Below are 21264 nucleotides of genomic sequence, written 5' to 3' on the forward strand. Positions count from 1 at the left end.
TTTAGAATGTTAAGCTTCCATCACAGCTGCTACACAAACGCATTCTTTTTTTTTTTTTTTTTTTTTTTCGGAGCTGGGGACCGAACCCAGGGCCTTGCGCTTGCTAGGCATGCGCTCTACCACTGAGCTAAATCCCCAACCCTCACAAACGCATTCTTGAGCACTAAAAGGCACTGCTATCAATCTCAACGAAACTCAGACTGCCGAGGGAAAGTACAAAACGCTGTAGAGCAGGGTTGTTCGCAGTGAACTGAGAGAAAACGCGACCAATACACATGCATGTTGGAAAAAGCTAGGATGTTTCAGCTATTCAGCCTAAAAATACAATCCTGTGTCTGTATGTGGGTATTGATTAACCTGTTAGCCCCTAGGGCCAGAGGGTAGTTAGTCTCTGTGGGCTCTGGGCCTATTGCGCAAGGTCTGCTGCACGCGGGCTGGCAGTGGGGTGGAACCTGTTTCCTCCTCTCCAGCCTCCGGTTAAACCCAGGGCTAACGGACACCTGGAAAATCACTAGTGTTCTTCCTCAAGGAGGGAAAGTCGCGGCTCTTCACATCTTTCCATCTTGCCCTCTATGGCCGAACATCTGGAAATATTTCCTGTGATTTCCTTTAGAGGGAAAACCTACAACTAGCTGCCTGTACAGTCCACAGCCGCTCTGAGACAGAGAGGCATCTACATTTACCTGTCTACGAGCAAGTTTAATTCTTCGGCGGAAGTGACGCATTTGTACGACTTCCTTATACGAGGCTGGGACAAGCTTCTGCTGAGAGGAAGCAGACTACTTCCCAGCATTTGTCCTGCATTCAGATTTATTTAGCTTTTATTTTCTGGAACAGGGTCTCATGTAGCCCAGGCTGGCCTCAAACTGAATGTGTAGCTAAGGATGCTATTGAACTGACCATCTTGCCCCCACCTCCTGATCGTTGGGCCTGGATTACAGGTTCAGGCCACCGCCAGTACTCACACCTGGCTCACTTAAATTTGTCATCAGTTTTGTTTTGTTTTGTTTTCTCTCTCTCTATTTGAGAGAGTTTTATTTGTAATAGTTTGATGTGGTCCTAAACAAGTCAGAAAGTCTGCTTTTGCAACAGGTGTTCAATTCAAGAGATGACCAAAGTCTGGAGAAAGAGAGACAAGGGCTAAAACAAACTACTGACTGTGGTGTTTGTCTAAGTTATTTTCATAGGCCTGGTTGTCAAGGTCATGTGGCAACTCGTTGCCATGCGGTTTCATTGCTGGGTGCATGACAAAGTTTTGTACGGAAGTTTTCAAAGGTTGGAATTTATGAAGAGTTTGGAAGCCAGGCATGGTGGTTCCTGCCTGTAAACACCAGCAACTGGGAGGCTGGAGTAGGAGGATTGCCTAGGGGTCAAGGCTAGCCTGGGCTACATAATGAGTTATAGGTCACTCTGAGACACAGACTAAGCTGCTGTAACAAAGAAATGAACATCCCTCCCCAAATGTTTAATAAATAAAAACATAAGCCCCATGGGGGGAAAAAGAAGTTGCATTTTTCCCCTCTTTTGGGTCCTTGTGCAAAGAACAACTGCTTGGTGCCTAATAAATGCTCAAAAAAATATAGCTAGGTCCTTTGTGAAACATTTTGACTATATAGAACTAAGCCATTCCGAAATATTTTCAAGCCCCTTTACCAATTGAACCCAATGGGAAAATTGGGTTCAGTATTTGGGGAAATCCCAGAACTTGGTAGGCAGGGGCAGGACGTCTGGAACTCAGTCATGCTTGACTACCCGGTGAGTTGGAAGCCAGCCTTAGCCATGTGAGCATCTCAAAAAACAAACCAAAGAAACATCCCTTCCCATGGGAAAAAACAAACAAAACAAACAACAAAACAGAAACCTAATATTTGTCACTTTCACGGGTTTCTGTTGCTTGAGACAAGGTCTCAGTCTCTTTTGTAGCTCGGCTGTCTTGCATCTTACGATGTTTCAGGCTAGCCTAAACCTCCCAGAGATAAACCTACCGAAGGCTGTGCTTCTCACACCGGGCTAGACCAATCCTTATCCATTCCAGTGGGAACCAAAGTCACAGCTTTTAGGCATTTATTTCTGTGTTGCTGGGGATGGAGGCAGGGTGTTGTACATGCGAGGCAAGTGATCCACCAGTGAGCTACGTCCAGCCCTGGCCACAGATTCGTAGGATTGGTGAAAAGGTAAAAACAAAACAAAACAAAACTTCAGACTTGCATTAGTGTTTTGCCTACATGTATGTCTGTGTGAGGGTGTCAGATCCTCTGGAAATGACGTTACAGATGGTTGTGAGCTGCCCTGTGGGTATGGGGAATTGAACATGGGCTCTCTGGAAGAGCAGCAAATGTTCTCAACTGCTAAGCCATCTCTCCAGTCCCACAGTTTGCTTTTTAAATGCAGTCTGTGAAGCCTAGTGGCCTATCCTCTCTCCACACAGGTAGCCATAATTTCTTCTTTCCTGTTATTTAGAGATATTCTGCAAATAGATTTCTTATGTTTCCAGGACATGTTATTTTTATTTCAAATCTAGAGAGGGCCTGTAATTATTTTTGAGGTAGAAAAGAGGAAGAATCAGTGATAGAGTCAGCAAATGAAAGAAGAATTATTAAAGTCGGTCCTTGGACAAGGTGGGGAAGGATCAGTTGGTGAGGAAGATATATATATATATATATATATATTTGGAGACAGGGCCTTAATATGTACTTAATATGTAGCATTGTCTGGCCTTGAACTCAAGATTCTTTTGCTTCAACCAACCTACAGAATACTGGGATCCCAGGTGTGTCACCCTGGTGCATGCTGTCTCCTCTCGCTCTCTCTCTCTCTTCCTTGAGACAGGGTTTCTGTCCTGCAACTCACTGCAACTCACTCTGTAGACCAGGCTGGTGTTGGGATTAAAACTGTGCACCACCAAGCCCGGTAGCTGGCAGGTTCTTCAGAGAGAAGGTTGGACTCATTTTTAGAACTAGGAAGGGAGGGCAGAAAGTTGGCAATAGAGACCCCCTCAACAGTTGTCTGGATAAACCTTGGTTCTCCGGAGCGTCCAGCTAGTGTCCCATGTGCTGCGTCTCCAGGGAGATTGGAGATTTCTGACGATGTCCCAGGTTGGAGCAGAGATGCGTTTGAAGCTGGAAGGATGGTTTCCAGAGGAAGCAGAAAAGATGTAAAACTGTCACTGTGGACAGAACAGTGGGATACAAAGATGACCGCAGAGGGATCTGATGGCTCAGACATTAGAGGCACTGGCTGGTCTAGTAGAGGGACTGGGTTTAATTCCCAGCACCCACATGGCAGCCCATACCTAACTATAACTGTGTTCTTGGGGAGCTGATGATCATTTCTGGCCTCCTTGGGAAGCAAAGAATGAAGATGTTGTACAAATGTACCTGTAGGCAAAACATCATACACATAAAATAAAATAAATTAGAAGCACAAAAATTTAATGCAAAAGGATTTATTTTGATGATTTATAAAAAAAAGTCACATGGCAACTTAATACTCTATTTACAAATTAAAAACAAATTTATATAAATGTATTTACATCATACATTAACATTCATTAGTTAAAATGCTACAGATAAGTGTTGAACACATACAACAAAACATCTGGCAGGTGTTCAATCCTTGGATTGTTTTTTTCTTTCTTCTTTTTTTTTTTTTGAGTAACAGCTCGGGCAGTCCTGGAACTCCCTTTATAGACCAGACTGGCCTTGAAGTTGCCCCTGCCTCCCAAGTTCTGGGATTAAAGGCATGAGCCACCACACAGACCAGGGACCTCTTACAGTATGCCTAACAACCAGGAAACTCTGGTCAGAGGAAGCTGCATGATTTACCAGCTTTGGGTGCCCAGTCATTTACCTCCATTTTGCTGTTGGACAGACCACAGTCCTATGTAAGTGTTCTACCACTGAGCCAATCCCCTGGCCCTGAAAGTCACTTTAAACTGTGACCAGAAGCATAAATCAAGACAGACTGAGGGAAAGACATTTAAATAAGTTCTTTTTTTTTTTTTTTGGTTCTTTTTTTCGGAGCTGGGGACCGAACCTAGGGCCTTGCGCTTCCTAGGCAAGCGCTCTACCACTGAGCTAAATCCCCAACCCCAATAAGTTCTAACGTAGCCAGAAAAACCTGCATGTGAACATTTATTCTGACTCACATAGCAGTCATTTTATCGAGGATGTTCTCTGTGATTGACTGGGTATCACGATTCTGCTTTGTAGATCACCTTCCAGTAGCAGGCCTGGGTGCTGCCAAGGCTGGCTGGCAGTGTCAAGACAGTAGCTGGGGATCCCACCGCTCCAGTCCACTTAGGGCTTTATCTACACATTAACAGCCACGGGGGAAGAGTGTCAGCCAAATGCTGTCACTGGCCCTGCACTTGGAAGCCACCCCATGAGTGCTGGGCATTCCAGCCCTGCGGTCAGGGAGGGGGTGCTTGGCAGCTGCCTGGGCACGGGGCCTTCAGTGCGGGTACCAGGCCAACTCTTACTGTGGCTGGCAGCTTTACGGAGATGTTATTGAGATCTATGTGTTAGGGAGAGTTGGCAACCATTTTTTATAAGGGAGGTAGACAAAAACAGGTATTTAGCAAGAGCTGAGACGATTTATCTAATTTAATTAAACAAGTGTGTGTGTGTGTGTGTGTGTGTGTGTGTGTGTGTGTGTTCCACTTCAGCTTCATTTCCTACGCCCTTACCTTTTTATTATGCTGCCTTACTTGCAGCCTGGTGTGTGAACCCAAGTGTAAGGTCTGGCAGATATATTAGTGATAATTAAAACCAGCTCATTTTAAATGATCTTGGAACCAGTAACATTTCATGATTACCTTACAAATATAAGTACTATTTTTTCCTCACATAGAATGCTTATTATGCAATCAAAGGCACTTTCAGTTTCCATGATAAATAAAAATATATTAATTATTGTCGTCTTCAGTTTCCGTGTCCGTGGTGGTCACTGAGAGCCCAGTTCTGCACCTCTCCTTTGGCAAACAGTGTGAAGAAAATGGCGCCGAACACGTTAATAGCAGCAGCGATACAGAAGACAGTCTGCCATTCCTTAATAGTGTTCTGGACAAGGAAAGAGGAGGCGAAGGGAAAAAATGTTTGTATAAAAAGGATGCAATTCCAAGGCTGTGAGAATAGAAATATTCACAAATGTCTGTGCTTGGAGCAAAGCAAAACCTGTCAGTGGAGGACTGGTGTGAAACGTTTCTTCAGTCCACTATCAACTGACCATGAGGGCGAGCCGGCTAATACAGACATGAGCAACAGAGTGCAGGCTGATGACGCTGTTTCTATAAAAAGCCCAGACAAAGCTAATGGCTGCTGCCCTCAGTGGTGAGGGATGGATGGACTCAGGCATTGGGGCAGGTGCCTCTACCCACTGAACCACCTTGATGAGCCAGCACTGTCTCCATAGCTGGCCTGGTCAATGTACTGAGCCCCAGGCTGAAGATTTTCATTTAATTCCACCCTTCTGCCTAACCCCCAAACAGTGTTCTCTGAAAGCAGTATGCTTTTTTTCTCTTGTGCTGAGATTACGGATATTATAACTGCTCCATTATGCCCAGTTTTATGCTGGGAATCAAACCCAGGGTTTCCTGCATTCCTCTAGGAACCTCCTCTAACGTGCACACAGTACACTTCTGTAGTCACTAAGGCACGTCCTTTTCCAATCACTGACTCACAGTCCCACCCAATAAAGCAGCAGCTTTCACCATCAACTTTATTTTACTTTATATTTTTGACACAAAAAATTTCATAAAAGTCAGGATGGTTGGCTCAGTGCTTAAGAACATTCACTCTTCCTGTGTAGCAAACCTGGGTTTGGTTTCTAGAACCTACACAATGGCTAACAAGCACTCACACGCTGCCTAACACCGATAGAGCCCGAGGCCCTCTTTAGGCTCTTTTGGGCACTGCAAACATTCAGTTTAGTCATAAACTGACATAACATTCAGACAAAACATCCAAATAAACATTAAAAAAAAAACTCATAATTTTATCATTACAGTAAACTCAATCTGACACAGATGTGAAACTTCCAAATATTTTTAGTTTAAAAGCCAAATTTCTACTTACATCAGGGGTCAGACTTTTAGCAATGATGGGCCCAATCATTCCGGGAATGGTGGCAAACGTGTTTGTGATGCCCAGGAGGATGCCGGCATACCTGGGGAGAGAGTTTCCCGGAGGGAGGCTTGTGTTAAAGGGTAGCTCCTTTTACAGACACTCCTCCATTCTCGGCCTGTGCTGAGACATTCTGTCTCTATGAAATGACTCACAGGATTTTATATTTGGAAAAACCTGGGGTTGGGGATTTAGCTCAGTGGTAGAGCGCTTGCCTAGGAAGCGCAAGGCCCTGGGTTCGGTCCCCAGTTCCGGAAAAAAAAAGAACCAAAAAAAAAAAAAAAAAAAAAAACCAAAAAACAAAACAAAACAAAAAAAAACAAAAACGAAAAACGAAAAACCTTGCATGTAGTTTTTCTTTTCTTTCCTTTCCTTCTTTCTTTCATGAGACAGGGTCTCTCTGTGTTCTGGGACTCATTACTGTAAACAAGGCTTGCCTAAGACTCACAGAGATCTGCCTGCCTCCGCCTTACGAGTGTTGGGATTAAAGGCAAGAACTACCAATGTCTGTCTGTAGTTAGATAAAGTCCAGGGGGACCTGTGCCTGAGCAAAGAAATCAACCTTAGAGGCAAGGTGGGTCAGTGGCAGAGCCTTTTGTAAGATTGGCTACACTGGGTTAGAAATAAAAATAAATGACCAGAAAGGCCCATAAAACAGCACTTGTGGTAACAGGTCTGCTAATATGATTCCTCTTATTAGAGAACTTTGTTAACCTCGTCTCTGGATCTATCAGGAGCTTAAAAGAGAAAACTTTGTATTGGGGCATGGTGGGGGCACAGTGGGACACAGTGTGGCATGGAGGGGCACACCTTTAACCCCAGCAATAGCGAGGTGAAGAGAGAGGAAGGTCGGGAGGATCAAGAGTGTAAGGCAAGCCTTGGCTACCTATCAAGTTTGAGGTTAGCCTGGGCTCCCTAATATCCTATTTTAAAGCAAGAAAGGAACAAATCATGTGTTGGGGGTGCGGCAGAGCCCTTGTGCAGTGTCCTGCATTCCAGTGTCCTGCATTCCTTCAGTCTCTAGCATCTAAAAAGCTACTTCCTGTGACAAAACTGAATTTAAAAAATTTAAAATTTATATTTGTGTGCGTGTGTGTGCGTGTGTGTGTGCATGCACATGTGTGTGTACGCCACATCATGCTAGCTTGGGTCAGAGGGCAACTTTTGGGACTTGGTTCTCTCTTTCTACCATGTGTGTTTCAGGGCTCAAATTCAGGTCACCATGCTTAGTGGCAAGCTTTTTACCCATGGAACCATTTCTTTTCTTCTTTCTCTCCTTCCTTCCTTCCTTCTTTATTTTCTTTCTTTTCTTTTTTTTTTTTTGAGACAGGGTTTCTCTGTAGCTCTGTAGCAAGCTGGCCTTATCCGCCCACTCTGCCTCTTGTGTGCTGGGATCAGAGACATGCGCCATCACCGCCCAGTGCTACAGAACAATTTCAACAGTTTTCTTAATTAAAAAATTTGAAAATTATATAGACAAGAAAAAAAATTAAGAAAGTAAAAGTCTATAATTCTTTCATTTAGAGATAACCATCTAATTAGCACCTTGGTAAATATACTCATTACTGGTGTGTGCTTATATTTCCAAGTATGTAATTAGACATGAGATCACATTAAATATACAATTTCGCAACTCACTTGTTTCACTAATTACATATTTGCTGACATGTAAATCTTCACACATTGTCCTAGTACTCATGTTAGGTCTACTCTATACATTGGCAGACAGACTTTTTAATAAGCTGGGGAAACTTTCTCAAATGCAGAGATTTATTTTAAGGGTAAATCTTAGGGAATCAGATATTCTTTTTGTTGTTGTTTTTCCTGTTTTAAAAATTTTCCATTTATTGATTATTGATTGATTCACTTTACACCCTGATTGTAGTCCTCCCTCTCACACAGCCCCTCCTCTGGAATCAGATATTTTCATCAATGCTTCGATACAAACCTTAATCCCAGCACTTGGAGGGCAGAGGCAGGAGGATCTCTGAGTTTAAGGCTAGCCTGGTCTACATAGAAAATCCCAGGATTCTGTCACAAAAAACCCCCCAAAACCTAAAACCCTAAACCAATTGTGTCCTGTTGTTCAATATGCTGTATTTAAGAAACGTAGACTAAAGAAGGCTGGACAAGGCCTTCCTGGATTTCTGTCCTATGAAGAACTAAGGATTCGTAGTGACTGAAGAGCCTACTATAAGTAGGAACACAAATACGCCTGCTAGCTCCACCATTCATGGTATGTGACCCTGGGCCAGTGGACAGCAGACTGTTTACTGTCTCATGTAGACAGCTGTTCCCATATATGGCACCAGATTTTTTTAAAAAAGGATTTATGGTTTTATGTATATAGTCTCTTTGTCCACATGTTTGTCTGCAGACCAGAAGGGGGCATCAGATTATGAACTGACATGTGGGTGCGGGAAATTTATTTAACTCAGAAGCTCTGGAAGAGTGGCCAGTGCTCTTTTTTTTTTTTTTAATTTTTAACGTGTTTTATGTATGTGAGTACATTGTACATTGTAGCTGTCAGACACACCAGAAGAGGGCATCGGATCCCATTACAGATGGCTGTGAGCCACCATGTGGTTGCTGGGAGTTGAACTCAGGACCTCTGGAAGAGCAGTCAGTGCTCTTAACCGCTGAGCCATCTCTCCAGCCCCCTGGCCAGTGCTCTTAACTGCTGAGCTCTCTACCTCTTACTCCACCAGATTTTACTTAAAAAAAAAAATTCCTTTCAAGTGACTCAGGGGACATAGCTTAGTTGGTACAAAGCTTAGCTAGCATGTCAAAGCACTGGGCTTGATTACTAGCACCTCATTAATCTGAGTTTGGGCTAACGAGATCAACCACCACCAGGACTAAGATGACCACCACATAATACACATATGAAAAACATAATCTATCAATATATAACTTGCTGAATTTTCCCAAAGTGAAACCATGTATCTAGTACTTCATCAATAAAGTTTACTGCTATAAACGTTTTCCTCTTATTATTTTGAGCAGAGCAAATGCATTTTATTATTTTAAAATATATATTTTAAATTTTGTGTGTGTGTGTGTGTGTGTGTGTGTGTGTGCTTGTATGAGTTTGTGTGTTCCACATGTGTACAGGTGCCTGATGTGGGACAGAATGTCTTGACTCCTCTGGAACTAATCTCAGCTGGTTGTGAACCTCCTGATGTGGGTGAAGGGAACTGATTCTGGGTCTGATGTAAGAGCAGTAAGTGTATATGAAAATGTGAGGGAGACTTCTGGATGGGAACAGTTCCAGGGATACCCTATTACTGTATTCTTTTTGAAAAGTTAATCTATATTTTATATGAATGTTTTGCCTGCATGTGTATCTACTATGTGTCCATGAGGTCAGAAGTGGGAGTCAGATCCCCAGGAACGGTAGTTATGGATGGTTCTTTGAACTGAATCCAGGTCCTTTGCAGAACAAGCATTCTTAACCACTGAGCCAGGCCTCAAGCCCTCTCATTATTAAATTCTGAGGCAGATGAGGCTGGCTGGGAACTCTCCATTTCTGTTTCTGCCTCCTGAGTGCTGGGGTTACAGGTGTATATCATCATACACAGCCATAAACATTTTTTTTGATTACATACCAGGGCTGCTGTCTTACTACCAACTGTTGTATGAAGCAGTTCATTCTATAAACGATTCTCTTTCTCTACTGAGGTTACATGTGTTTTTTTCTCTGGCTTTTACAGATTCCCCTGATGATGTATTATTTAATGTAATCCTGTGTCCCTCCCAGGTACATGATCTACAGTCTGGATTTTAGAGGGCTCCTTGAATTAAGTTCGATGCTTTGTTAAAGAAATAAAGGAAGGTGGAGGGTTTCAGCTAATTGTGGTTCCCCCAAGATGGCCTGTGAGCACATTTTCATGATGTTCACCTATACCGCTGCAAAGTCCTGCAGGAGCTCCAGTGATTTACATAGGTGACCACGAGGACTGGAGAGCAAATTCCTGGCCCAAATGAAAGAAATGTTTCAGTAGTTCATGCAGTCCTACTGTGAGAAGCTGCAACTTCTACTAGGACCCTTGGCATTTAGGCTGTCAGCTACTGATCTGAAATAGCTTTCTTATTTTAAATGGAAAGACTCCTTAATAGTAATAGTAATAGTAATAATAATAGCAATAATAATAAAAATTCTGCTGTGCCTTTTTTCAGACATCTACAAACATCCATATTTTTACACTTGCAGCCCATATACAAACCATATAATAACCAAGCCAAGATCTTTTTGGCTCGTTCCCCTCAGGGAGTACAGCTTAAATTAACCAAGCTTGGCAGGACCTCTCTCCTTCTCTTTTTTTAAACCATTAGCACCTTGGCAGGAGGAGGAACCAGCTGCAATGCTGCCAGGGCTTTCCACTGACAGATCGTAAGTACAGACGGACGCTGTGAAATCCTAAATGTCAGCACCAAGACGCCCATTCAAGTATTATACTCCCCTTGGCCAGGAAGTGCCATTGAAGACGGACGCCTACAGGTGAGAAAACACGCTGCACAGATTCAGTCAGTATTTTCTGGTACTAGAGTGTGAGATGCTTGTGGACATAGCAACTGAGAAATCTGTAAGTTCCCGGCACCATAACTAACCATAGGTAAATCGTGGTTTCATCCACAGCGGTGCATACCTGTCATCCCAGCAAGCAGGGTGTGGAGGTGGGGGACTGATACAAGTTTGAGGCTAGCCTGTTTTAAAATTGAAGGACTTGGAAAATACCATCATGCACACATTTCATGTTAACAGGAATACTGCCTGTCTATTGGGAAAACTATGAGTGGTTTATAAGCACTTTGCTGGGCTGCCGTGAGGATGAGAATTAGAATCTCAGTGTCCATGAGATAAGACACGCAAGGCATCCCTGAAAATGCCGATAACTCCAGCCTCACAGAGAATGGATAAAGCAAGACTGCTGGGGGTTTGCTGGCTTTGAGCCTAGCCAAGATCGGGGCTCAAGGCTCAAAAGATCCAGGGGAAGTGGAACAGTGTCCCCTGGTGCTCTCTGGCCTCTGGATGCCCTCGGGCTCACCCGTAGCACCTTTGTAGAGGAGGAGCACAGAAGAACTGGAGCCCATTACTTTCTTCTTCCTTCTCTATGGCTAAGGGATAGAGTGTGTGTAAAGTGCTAGGTTCAACTCTCTCTCTCTCTCTCTCTCTCTCTCTCTCTCTCTATATATATATATATATATATATATATATATATATATACATATATATATACATATATATATATAATTTCACTGGCTTTCTTTTGTGAGCATATCGACATGCTTGGGTTAGGTTTCTTTTATCTTAAAACAAAACAATACAATGTTTTTCTCATAATACATGTCCCAGAACTAGATGGAATATGAGGTTCATTTGCTTAAGCCTCTTTTGTTATATGACATTGACATAACAGGACACCTCTCCTATAAATTCCTGTTTAGAATACTAGCCCTTTGCGCTGTTTTGTGGCGCTGGGAACCAACAACCCTAGGATTCATTCTTTTTTTTTTTTTTTTTTTTTGGATCTTTTTTTCGGAGCTGGGGACCGAACCCAGGGCCTTGCGCTTCCTAGGTAAGCGCTCTACCACTGAGCTAAATCCCCAGCCCCCCTAGGATTCATTCTTAGTGAGGAAAATGTTCCACCACTTAATTATGTCCCCGACCTCTACATATACTCTTTCTTTTCTTCATTTCTTTTCCTTTTGCTTTTTCCCCCTTTGAGACAGGGCTTCTCTGTGTAGCGTTGGCTGTCCTGAAACTCATTCTGTAGAACAGGCTGACCTTGAACTCAAGGATCTACCTGCCTCTGCTTCTTGCCGGCTGTGACTAAAAGTGTGTGCCACCACACCCAGCTGATACACAATTCCTTTTGCTTGGCTAACTTCTTTGCACTGTTTCTTCAGACTTCTGTGTTATTTAAATGTCCCAGCCATGGTTTTTCTGCTTTTATGAAACAGGCTTACACTCTGTAGGCCAGGCTGGTTCCAACCTGTCATCCTTTTGAATACTAGGATTATGGACATGTTCCACTAAGCCCCGGAACATTGCAGGTGCAATGGCTGCAAACGGTAGTGTGTACACCGACCTGCACTTAACAACGGCTCAAGTGGCAAGTTTTACGTTATCTATGTCTTTTTTTTTTTTAAGATTTATTTATTTATTATATATGAGTACACTGTAGCTGTCTTCAGACATACCGGAAAAGGGCATCAGATCCCATTACAGATGGTTGTGAGCCACCATGTGGTTGCTGGGATTTGAACTCAGGACCTCTGGAAGAGCAGTCAGTGCTCTTAACCGCTGAGCCATCTCTCCAGCCCCGTTATCTATGTCTTACTATGACTATAAGAAAAGAGACTGTAGCCATTCCCAGCACACCTCTGGGCTTGTACTCACGAAGGGGCGATATCCAGATGGTTGATGCTAAATCCAGAAGAGGCGAAGCCTCCCAGCGTCGTGGATATGGTTAGGAATGCAACAGCCAAAGAATAGTCACAGCCTATAAATCCAGCCGCGACTAGGAAAACTGCAGGGCCAACCATTCCTGGAGTTATAGAGGTGTAAGAGAAAAAGAAGCGCCATTTATGGTAGTTGCTCAATTTAAAACCCCGAACTGGACAGTGCTGCCACCTACTGTACAAACACTGAACTGCCTGGAAGACTAAAGTGTCTTCTCACTAGAGAGCCTGGCAGGAAACGGGATATAACTCATGTAATCAGAAAAGGAAACCCTCCCAGTGCTGTGCTCTTCAATCTGCATGTGATAGGAACTCAGTCGGCATCTACAGAGCTCACCACCAAGGACACAAAGACTGAAATCAGAGTGGAAGGGAGAAGCAACAGATGATACAGACTGTGACTAAAGGGCCTATCATTAAAATAAATAAATTATACAATGAACTCGATTGGGGGCTGGAGATGCCTCAGTAGCTAAGAGTGCTTCCTGCTCTTCCAGAGGACTCATGGGTGGTTGGGTGGCTCACAACCATCTGTCATCCCAGCTCCAGGATGGTCCGTTGGCTTTTGCAATGGCCCTGCATGCATGCACGAGAGCACACAGACAGACAGACATACAAATCTTACAAAAATAATAAACTTTGTTGGATGTAGTTAGAAATCTGATCCATCTTGGTTCTAGGAGTTGATAACAAAATGCATATTATTACACACAGCAGGTCCATGGGAGAAAAAAGATCAGATTGAACCCAAAGGGAAATTATTTCCTTTACAGATGATCAAAGTCAGAGTAGTAGCAACTCCTGGTGTGGGCTCAGCAGGTGTCTGAAGAATTTCCCTAGAATGGGTCTTTTCACCATACAGTTTTAAAAAATGGGTGTCATGGTTTGCCCTGGAGTTATCTGTATTTTGATGCTAATTCCACTGCCCCAAGGACAGCTGCCTAGTCATGTACTCAGGACTCACCAGAACCTTCTCTCCATTGAATCTGTAAAATACAGGTGAAGGGCAGGTACAGAATAGAAGGAGGCCTGTCATTGGAGGAGAAGGAAGGATGGGCAGGAGAGAAGTTAGAAGGAAGAGGAGGAGACTGGAAAGGAAAGGAGGAAGAGACCGGAGGGAGAGAGAGAAGCCGTGGCAGGACAATATGGCGGGTGACATTAAGATTCTACGCTGTACCTTTACAGGTTGTCACGAATGTTCTTAAGGGATGGATATGTATTGGGCTTTGTATGTTTAGGTGGGCAAGTATATCTTACCAATTGGGTCAAAGGTTATTGTGTTGTGTGTTCTTTTATGTGTATATTTAAGTGTAAGGGAGTGTGGGGTGGCCGGTCTGGATCGCCACAGAATTGGAATGCATGCTTCTGGCAAGATAGCCAGCAGATATCTTGGGGCACTGGGCTGCTGGATCTAGAGCGCGATAAAAGACAGCATTTTATTTTTTATATTATTACAACAACACATGGGTGTTTTACTTGTGTGTGTATGTCTGTGCACCACATGTCTGTCCAGTGCCTGTGGAGCTAGAGGAGGGCCTCATATTCCATGGAACTGTAGTCACAGACAGTCGTAAACTGCTGTGTGGGTTCTGGGAACTGAAGCTGTGTTCTCTGTGAGAGCAGCCAGTTCTCTTAATGGCTGAGCCCCAAATTTACATTTATTTACTTAGACAGACTCTTACTATGTAGTTCTGGTGTACAACTTATTATATAGAGCAGGCTGGCCTGTCATAGAGGCCTGCCTGCCTCTGCCTCCCAAGAACTGGAATTAGGGGAATATACCGGCGTGCACTGATGAAATTTACTTAGAGCGTGTTTTTATCATGTCTGTTCGATGTACTCCCTGGCACCTGGAGAGGCCAGACAAAGGTGTCAGGCGCTCTGTAGGTGGGGTTCCAGGCAGTGGTGGTTGTGGGAAGCGAAGTCAGGGTCCATCTGTGAACAAGGTAAAGGTTTATTCTCTTTTGCTGCCTTCTTGCTCTCCACTCCGGTTTTTGGTACAGAGCCCTCATGCCTCTGGGATTTCTGGAGTGACTAGGATTGTCTTTTGTTTGCTAATAAGATGACTGGTGACACGGGGACCAGTGGCCTTAGAGAGTGCATTTGTCCCAGTATTTTGAGACATCATCTGAGGGGCCCAACCTGACCTCAAACTAGTTATGTACCAGAAGACCCTGAATCTCTGATGCTCCTGGCTCTACTCTCAAGTGCCGGGATCTTAGGGATGTGTCTGTCACCAGGCCTGGCTCTCAGTTTCTCTGTCTTTTTGAGATGGAGTCTCATTATGTTGCCCAGTCTGGCTGGAACTCCTGGCCTCAGGTTCCCCAGCATCGGGACTACAGTATGTGTGCACATTGTTAACTGGCTATCAAAAAGGTACCAGTCTCTGAGGGGGCGATGGTTGAATGGGCCTGAAGGTTGAGTGGACCGCAATGACCAATGATTTACTCAGTCCTGCTGGCATAATGAAGCCCCCTCAGAATCTCAAAAGGACAAGGTTTGGCTTGGGTGTGGTGGTCCAGGTCTGTAATCCCAGCTCTTGACAGTCGGAGTAGGGAGTGTGTGAGTTGAAGCCAAACCCAGGTAGCACAGCATGGAGAATCTGTCTTAGAAGCAAGCATCTATACTGCCAACTAACCAAGTAACCATGCTTGTACCTTCAGTACTCAGGGCAGTGATGAGATCTAGGTGAGCTTCCCAGCAGCAGAACTCCTGGTGGTGCCATTTTTCTATCTGGCTATTTATCCCCTTGTAACATCCTCTATAACAAGTGAGTAGTCAGAAATAAAGTGTGTGCCCTGACTTCTGTGAGTCAGTCTAGCAAATGAGTGGAGCTGGAGGACAGGCCATGGGAGCCTAATTAATAGTTAAGCCAGTTAAACGTGTAGGTCACAGCCTGGTTCATGTGACTAGACTCTAAGGTGGGAGAGGCTAGTCTTGTGAGACTTAGCTGTTTCACCCAGCTTGTGTGCTTCGAAACTGGTTGCGTGTGGGGAAAGCTCCCATTTTTGTGATCAGAGGCAAAGGATTTAGAGTGCTATGTGGATGACTGGGAAACAAAACAAAAGTTGGCTCATCTCACTTACCTATGAGGGAAAAAATTCTCCGAACGCTTATGGTTGAAAAATTCCACTTGACTCTTAAATAATCAGCGGCTTGACCACAGACAATCATGCATAACCAACAGCCAAAATAGGGCAATGCAGATAAAAACCCGTTCTGGAAGAGGGAAGGAGATTCGGGATTAAGTATGGTAGAACATATGGGCTGCAGCCAACCCTGACCACTTGAAAACAGCAGACATAGTGGAGCAACGTGCTGATGTCCATATGTCACACATATATGATTAGCATTTGCAGTGATCATGGGACAGCCTGACTCATCCCTGTAAGAGCCGGTCTCACGGGGAAACAGTGCAGCCTGCAGGTCTTCCTGAATGCTACCTTTTTTGTTTGTTTGTTTTGGCTTTTCAAGACAAGGTTTCTCTGTGTAGCCCTGACTGTCTTGGACCTCACTCTGCAGACCAGGCTGGCCTCAAACTCACAGAGATCCATGTATCCCCTGAGTGCTGGGATTAAAGGAATACGCCGCCACGCCTGCTACTTTAAAGGTTTTTTTGTTTGTTTTTACAAGTCAGTTTTACTTAATGCAGGACTATCCAACAAAAACATTGTTAGCCATCTGTGATCTGAATTTGGTGTATGAATTAAATTATGGTATACATTAAAAGCCATGAGACATTTGTTTTGTAATAAATAAGGCAGTAGAATTACTCATGAGTAGCCTTTTTTTTTTAAAAAAAAGATTTATTTATTTATTATATATAAGTTCACTGTAGCTGTATAGATGCCCACACACTAGAAGAGGGCATCCGATCTCTTTACAGATGGTTGTGAGCCACCAAGTGGTTGCTGGGAATTGAACTCAGGATCCCTGGAAGAGCAGTCGGGTGCTCTTAACCACTGAGCCATCTCTCCAGCCCCATGAGTAGCCTTTTTAAGATAAGCTATTAGGTCTGCCCTTTCTCCCTTCTTCTTAATTCCAGCGAAGATCATTTTTGTTCCAGGGATGTACTTTTTGGGATCCTCCAAATACTCCCTCAGGGTATTCTCTTCCCAGGTAATAACTTTGTTCTTGTTGGCGTCTGTATAACAGACTCCAGCAGCCTGACCTATTCTCTGCCCAAACGGACCATGGAGATTTGGTCCAGTCTCATGCTTGCCTCTCTTTTCACAGTGTGACACACTTCTGAACAAAAATCTTCTTGCCTTTCTCAACATCACCATTTTAAATTCGTTTCGGGCTGGTCAACACCACAAACATTCAGACTCTTAGATAGACGTCCTGCTCTCTAGTCCAAGGACACGCTGGCCAGCGCCTATGTACCCGTGTCAGTACTTTAAAGTTTTTTTTTTTTAAGATTTATTTATTTATTTAATGTATATGCACACTGTAGCTGTCTTCAGACACACCAGAAGAGGGCATCGGATTTCATTACAGATGGTTGTGAGCCACCATGTGGTTGCTGGGATTTGAATTCAGGACCTCTGGAAGAGTAGTCAGTGCTCTCAACTACTGAGCCATCACTCCAGCCCACTTTAAAGTTTTTTTGTTTTTTTTTTTAATTTTATTTATTTTTTTATTAACTTGAGTATTTCTTATATACATTTCGAGTGTTATTCCCTTTCCCGGTTTCCGGGCAAACATCCCCCTCCCCGCTTTAAAGTTTTAAAATACAATTTTGCACGTTTCTCAGCCCTATTCTCTAAGCCCTTCTCTAAGCCCTGTTGTGAGCAAAGGCCATCTCATGAGTTTCATGAATATGTTGATTTTAAGGAAAAGGTCGGTTTGAACTGTGTTTTTATGCAGCTACAGATTTATTTTCAAACCCTAGTCCCATAGAGTCTCAGGGTCTGTGTCTGTCTGTCTGTCTGTCTCTCTTTCTTGCACATGCGCGCGCGCACACACACACACACACACACACACACACACACACACACACACACACAACACATGTGTGGTAGGAGAAAACTTAGTATAGCAAGCTGGACCCTGCTGGGTCTCTGTGAGTTCAAGGCTAGCATGGTCTATGGAGTGAGTTCCTGGACAGCCAGAAAACCCAGTCTTAAAAAATAAACAATAAGGGGTTGGGGATTTAGCTCAGTGGTTTAGGCCCTGGGTTCGGTCCCCAGCTCCGAAAAAAAGAAAAGAAAAAAAAACAATAAACAACAACAACAAAACAAAGAGAAAAAACAAACAACAGAAAAACCGAAAAGATTAGCACAGCAGAACACGATCGACAGGTATCTCAGTGAGGGTCAGCATCGCTGTGACGCAGCACCATGACCAGAAGCAGCTTGGGGAGGAAAGGAGCTGATGCAGAGGCCATGGAGGGATGCTGTTCACTGGCTTCTTCCCATGGGTTGCTCAGCCTGCTTTCTTTCTTTCTTTCTTTTTTTTTTTTTATTAACTTGAGTATTTCTTATATACACTTCGAGTGTTATTCCCTTTCCCGGTTTCCGGGCAAACATCCCCCTCCCCCCTCCTCTTCCTCCCCCCATTGCCGCCCTCCCCCCAATAATCTAGTTCACTGGGGGTTCAGTCTTAGCAGGACCCAGGGCTTCCCCTTCCACTGGTGCTCTTACTAGGATATTCATTGCTACCTATGAGGTCAGAGTCCAGGGTCAGTCCATGTATAGTCTTTGGGTAGGGGCTTAGTCCCTGGAAGCTCTGGTTGCTTGGTATTGTTGTACATATGGGGTCTCGAGCCCCTTCAAGCTCTTCCAGTTCTTTCTCTGATTCCTTCAATGGGGGTCCCGTTCTCAGTTCAGTGGTTTGCTGCTGGCATTCGCCTCTGTATTTGCTGTATTCTGGCTGTGTCTCTCAGGAGCGATCTACACCCGGCTCCTGTCGGCCTGCACTTCTTTGCTTCATCTATCTTGTCTAATTGGGTGGCTGTATATGCATGGGTCACATGTGGGACAGGCTCTGAATGGGTGTTCGTTCTGCGTCTGTTTTAATCTTTGCCTCTCTATTCCCTGCCAAGGGTATTCTTGTTCCCCTTTTAAAGAATGAGTGAAACATTCACATTTTGATCATCTGTCTTGAGTTTCATGTGTTCTATGCATCTAGGGTAATTCAAGCATTTGGGCTAATAGCCACTTATCAATGAGTTCAGCCTGCTTTCTTATAGAACACAGGTCCACCATCCCCAGATGGCCCCAGTCATACTGGCTGGTCCCTGCCCGCATCAATCACTAAGAACACACACCACAGGCTCTCCTACCGCCTGCTCTTAGGGAGGCAGTTTCTCAGTGGAGGCTCTCGCCTCTCGAATGACTTAGCTTGTCACAAGCAGACCTAAAGCCAGCCAGCACAGAAGAAATGACAGAATTGATAAAGGAGAAAAGAAGTGTGTGTGTGTCTGAAATACAATCTATAGCAGACAGGTATTTTTCTCTTACCTCTTGAACATTGAACCTTAGGATTTCTTTCATATATGTAGGCAACAACGTCAGTAGAGTGTAAAAGGTCCAGTTGTAGGAAAAATGTGCTACTACAATTGCCCAAAGTGGCAGTGACTTCAAGATGGACACCCATGGCACTACCTTCTGTGAAGAAAGCTGAAGGAAACGGGCCAAATTAGGAGACACTACATATCTATCTGTTAACACTTAACCACACATCATCGGCTAAAACTCAGCCTAGCACACAACACCAAGTTTAGTTGTGCATTCTAGATCTGAAAACCAACTATGTGAAGTGTTAAGTAGCAAAACAATTAACTAGAGAATCTACAACTGATCAGAGGAGCATAAGTGTAGAAGAGACACGAATGTCACCAAGCTCCATGTGTCCCGGCCGCTTTAAACTTCAATGCCTCTGGAGAATGCTGTCATTATCACAGCTGGAGGCTGGCGTGAGGGGAAAGTGAAGAGACTGGAAGGTCTTACTAGGATCTGTTTCTCATGATCCAGTCTCCACTATATTAAAATGGTTTATAGGGGCTGGGCAAGCTGGGTGTGGTGCCACATCTGTAGCCTCAGCTGGAGGGTGATGTGAGCTCAGACTTTGAGGCTAGCCTGGGCAGTATCACGTCTCAGTGAAGGGAACAGGAACAGAGAGTGGAAACCCGGTGAGGGCTTTCTACGCAGCCACGTGACATGGCCTTCAGCGCAGGGGAACTGGAGAAGAACTGGGTCTAAGAAAGCCGTATGATGAGGTAGGAGAAAAGGTTTAGCCGATGAGAGCACACAATTCTCTTGCAGAGGACCAGAGTTTGGTCCCCAGAATGCACAATGGCTTATACCCTTCTGTAACTCCTGGGGACCTGACACCTATGGTCTTGGAGGGCAACTCCATTCTCATGCACATATTGACACACAAATATACATAATTTAGAAATATAAAAATAATTCTCAAACTAAAAAGACATGAGGATTTCTATTTATACTCATTTCAATTCTAAAACAGATGTTAAACTACTAATATTTACTATAGATGTGTTGGCCTGGAGTATGGTGGTTAGTCACATGCAGTAGATTTCCCCGATTCAAGGGGTTAATAGCAGCACCCTCCCTGCCTGTCTGTCCTCAGTTGCTATCTGACTACTCAGATGGACTCCTGGGTGCTCATGCTCTCACTGAACCACACCCCTAGCTCCTAGCATGACCTGGAGAAGAAATTAGTTTTAGTTCAGAAAGAACTGCACTTCCTCAGCCAGTATTTTAGATACTTCAATTGTTCATCCTAATTTGCTTAGACACAAACAACAGCAAGATCTATTTGGAAAACTGTTATGTCAACCTTTAATATGTGTCAAAGTCCATACCTGATTTTTTAATGATGAAACAATGTATTCCTTTTCATAGTGGGAGATTGTCTTGTGAGTTTCTGGTGTATCACTGACTATCCACATCCATAAAATAAACCAGACAATTCCAACTAAACCTTAAACCAGAAAGATAACAGTTAAGTACAGTTTGCATGTATCAGCAGCATTCTGTACACATCTTGAAAAGATTACGTATCTGTAAATGTGATATAAAATTAGACTTAATTTCAAGCTTCAGCCCTTCAGTGGAATAGTGACTAGTACTCTATGCATTTAGGGGAAGGATTTGAGACAGGGTTTGCTAGGTAGTTCTGGCTGACGAAGTATTCAGTATGAAGCGCAGGCTGAACCTGAGGCAATTCTGCTTCCCCTGCTGGGAATGTGGCATGTCTGTCCATGCATGGCCTCCAATACTCTCTAATGAAATGAACTGAAGACTTAGCCAGTCAGGGTCTGCAGACAGACAGACTTATCAGGGTCTATAGGTTTTTTATTGTTCTACGTCTTTCTGTCTTAGTATCTCAGTCTCCCAAGGGCCACCATGGCCATCTTGATCATCTTGGATCAGAACAAAATTTTTTTTTCTCCATCTTTATTAAATTGGGTATTTCTTATTCACATTTCAATTGTTATTCCCTTTCCTGGTTTCCAGGCCAACATCCCCCTAGCCCCTCCCCCTCCCTTTCTATCTGCATGTTCCCCTCCCCATCCTTCCCCCATTACCACTCTCCCCCCAACAATCCTGTTCACAGAACAAATTTTTAATACTCATTTCACTGTGCTAATATAATTAATTCCAGAACATATTTTATAACAACAAAAAAAGGAAATCTGTGACAATTA

At 43.7% G+C, this 21264-nt stretch overlaps 1 protein-coding gene and 1 pseudogene across 5 annotated transcripts in view; both read right to left on the reverse strand.

Moving 5' to 3' along the window:
- Positions 1 to 3429: 3429 nt before the first annotated feature.
- Positions 3430 to 21264, reverse strand: part of Slc17a5 (solute carrier family 17 member 5) — a 35233-nt gene continuing 17398 nt past the window's right edge. For 2 of the 5 annotated variants that reach the window (XM_087562844.1, XM_087562843.1), the window contains 6 exons: positions 20419 to 20537; positions 19052 to 19210; positions 15674 to 15806; positions 12526 to 12673; positions 6075 to 6165; positions 3430 to 5060 (listed from right to left, as the gene is read on the reverse strand). In XM_087562844.1, the coding sequence (XP_087418970.1) occupies positions 4923 to 5060; positions 6075 to 6165; positions 12526 to 12673; positions 15674 to 15806; positions 19052 to 19210; positions 20419 to 20537 (788 nt within the window). In that variant the 3' untranslated portion in view covers positions 3430 to 4922. 5 annotated transcript variants of the gene reach the window in all.
- Positions 16356 to 16874, reverse strand: LOC134480122 (cytochrome c, somatic-like; annotated as a pseudogene).

The sequence above is a fragment of the Rattus norvegicus genome, chromosome 8 (assembly GCF_021556685.1).
Source record: "Rattus norvegicus strain SHRSP/BbbUtx chromosome 8, alternate assembly SHRSP_T2T, whole genome shotgun sequence".
Lineage (NCBI taxonomy): Eukaryota > Metazoa > Chordata > Mammalia > Rodentia > Muridae > Rattus > Rattus norvegicus.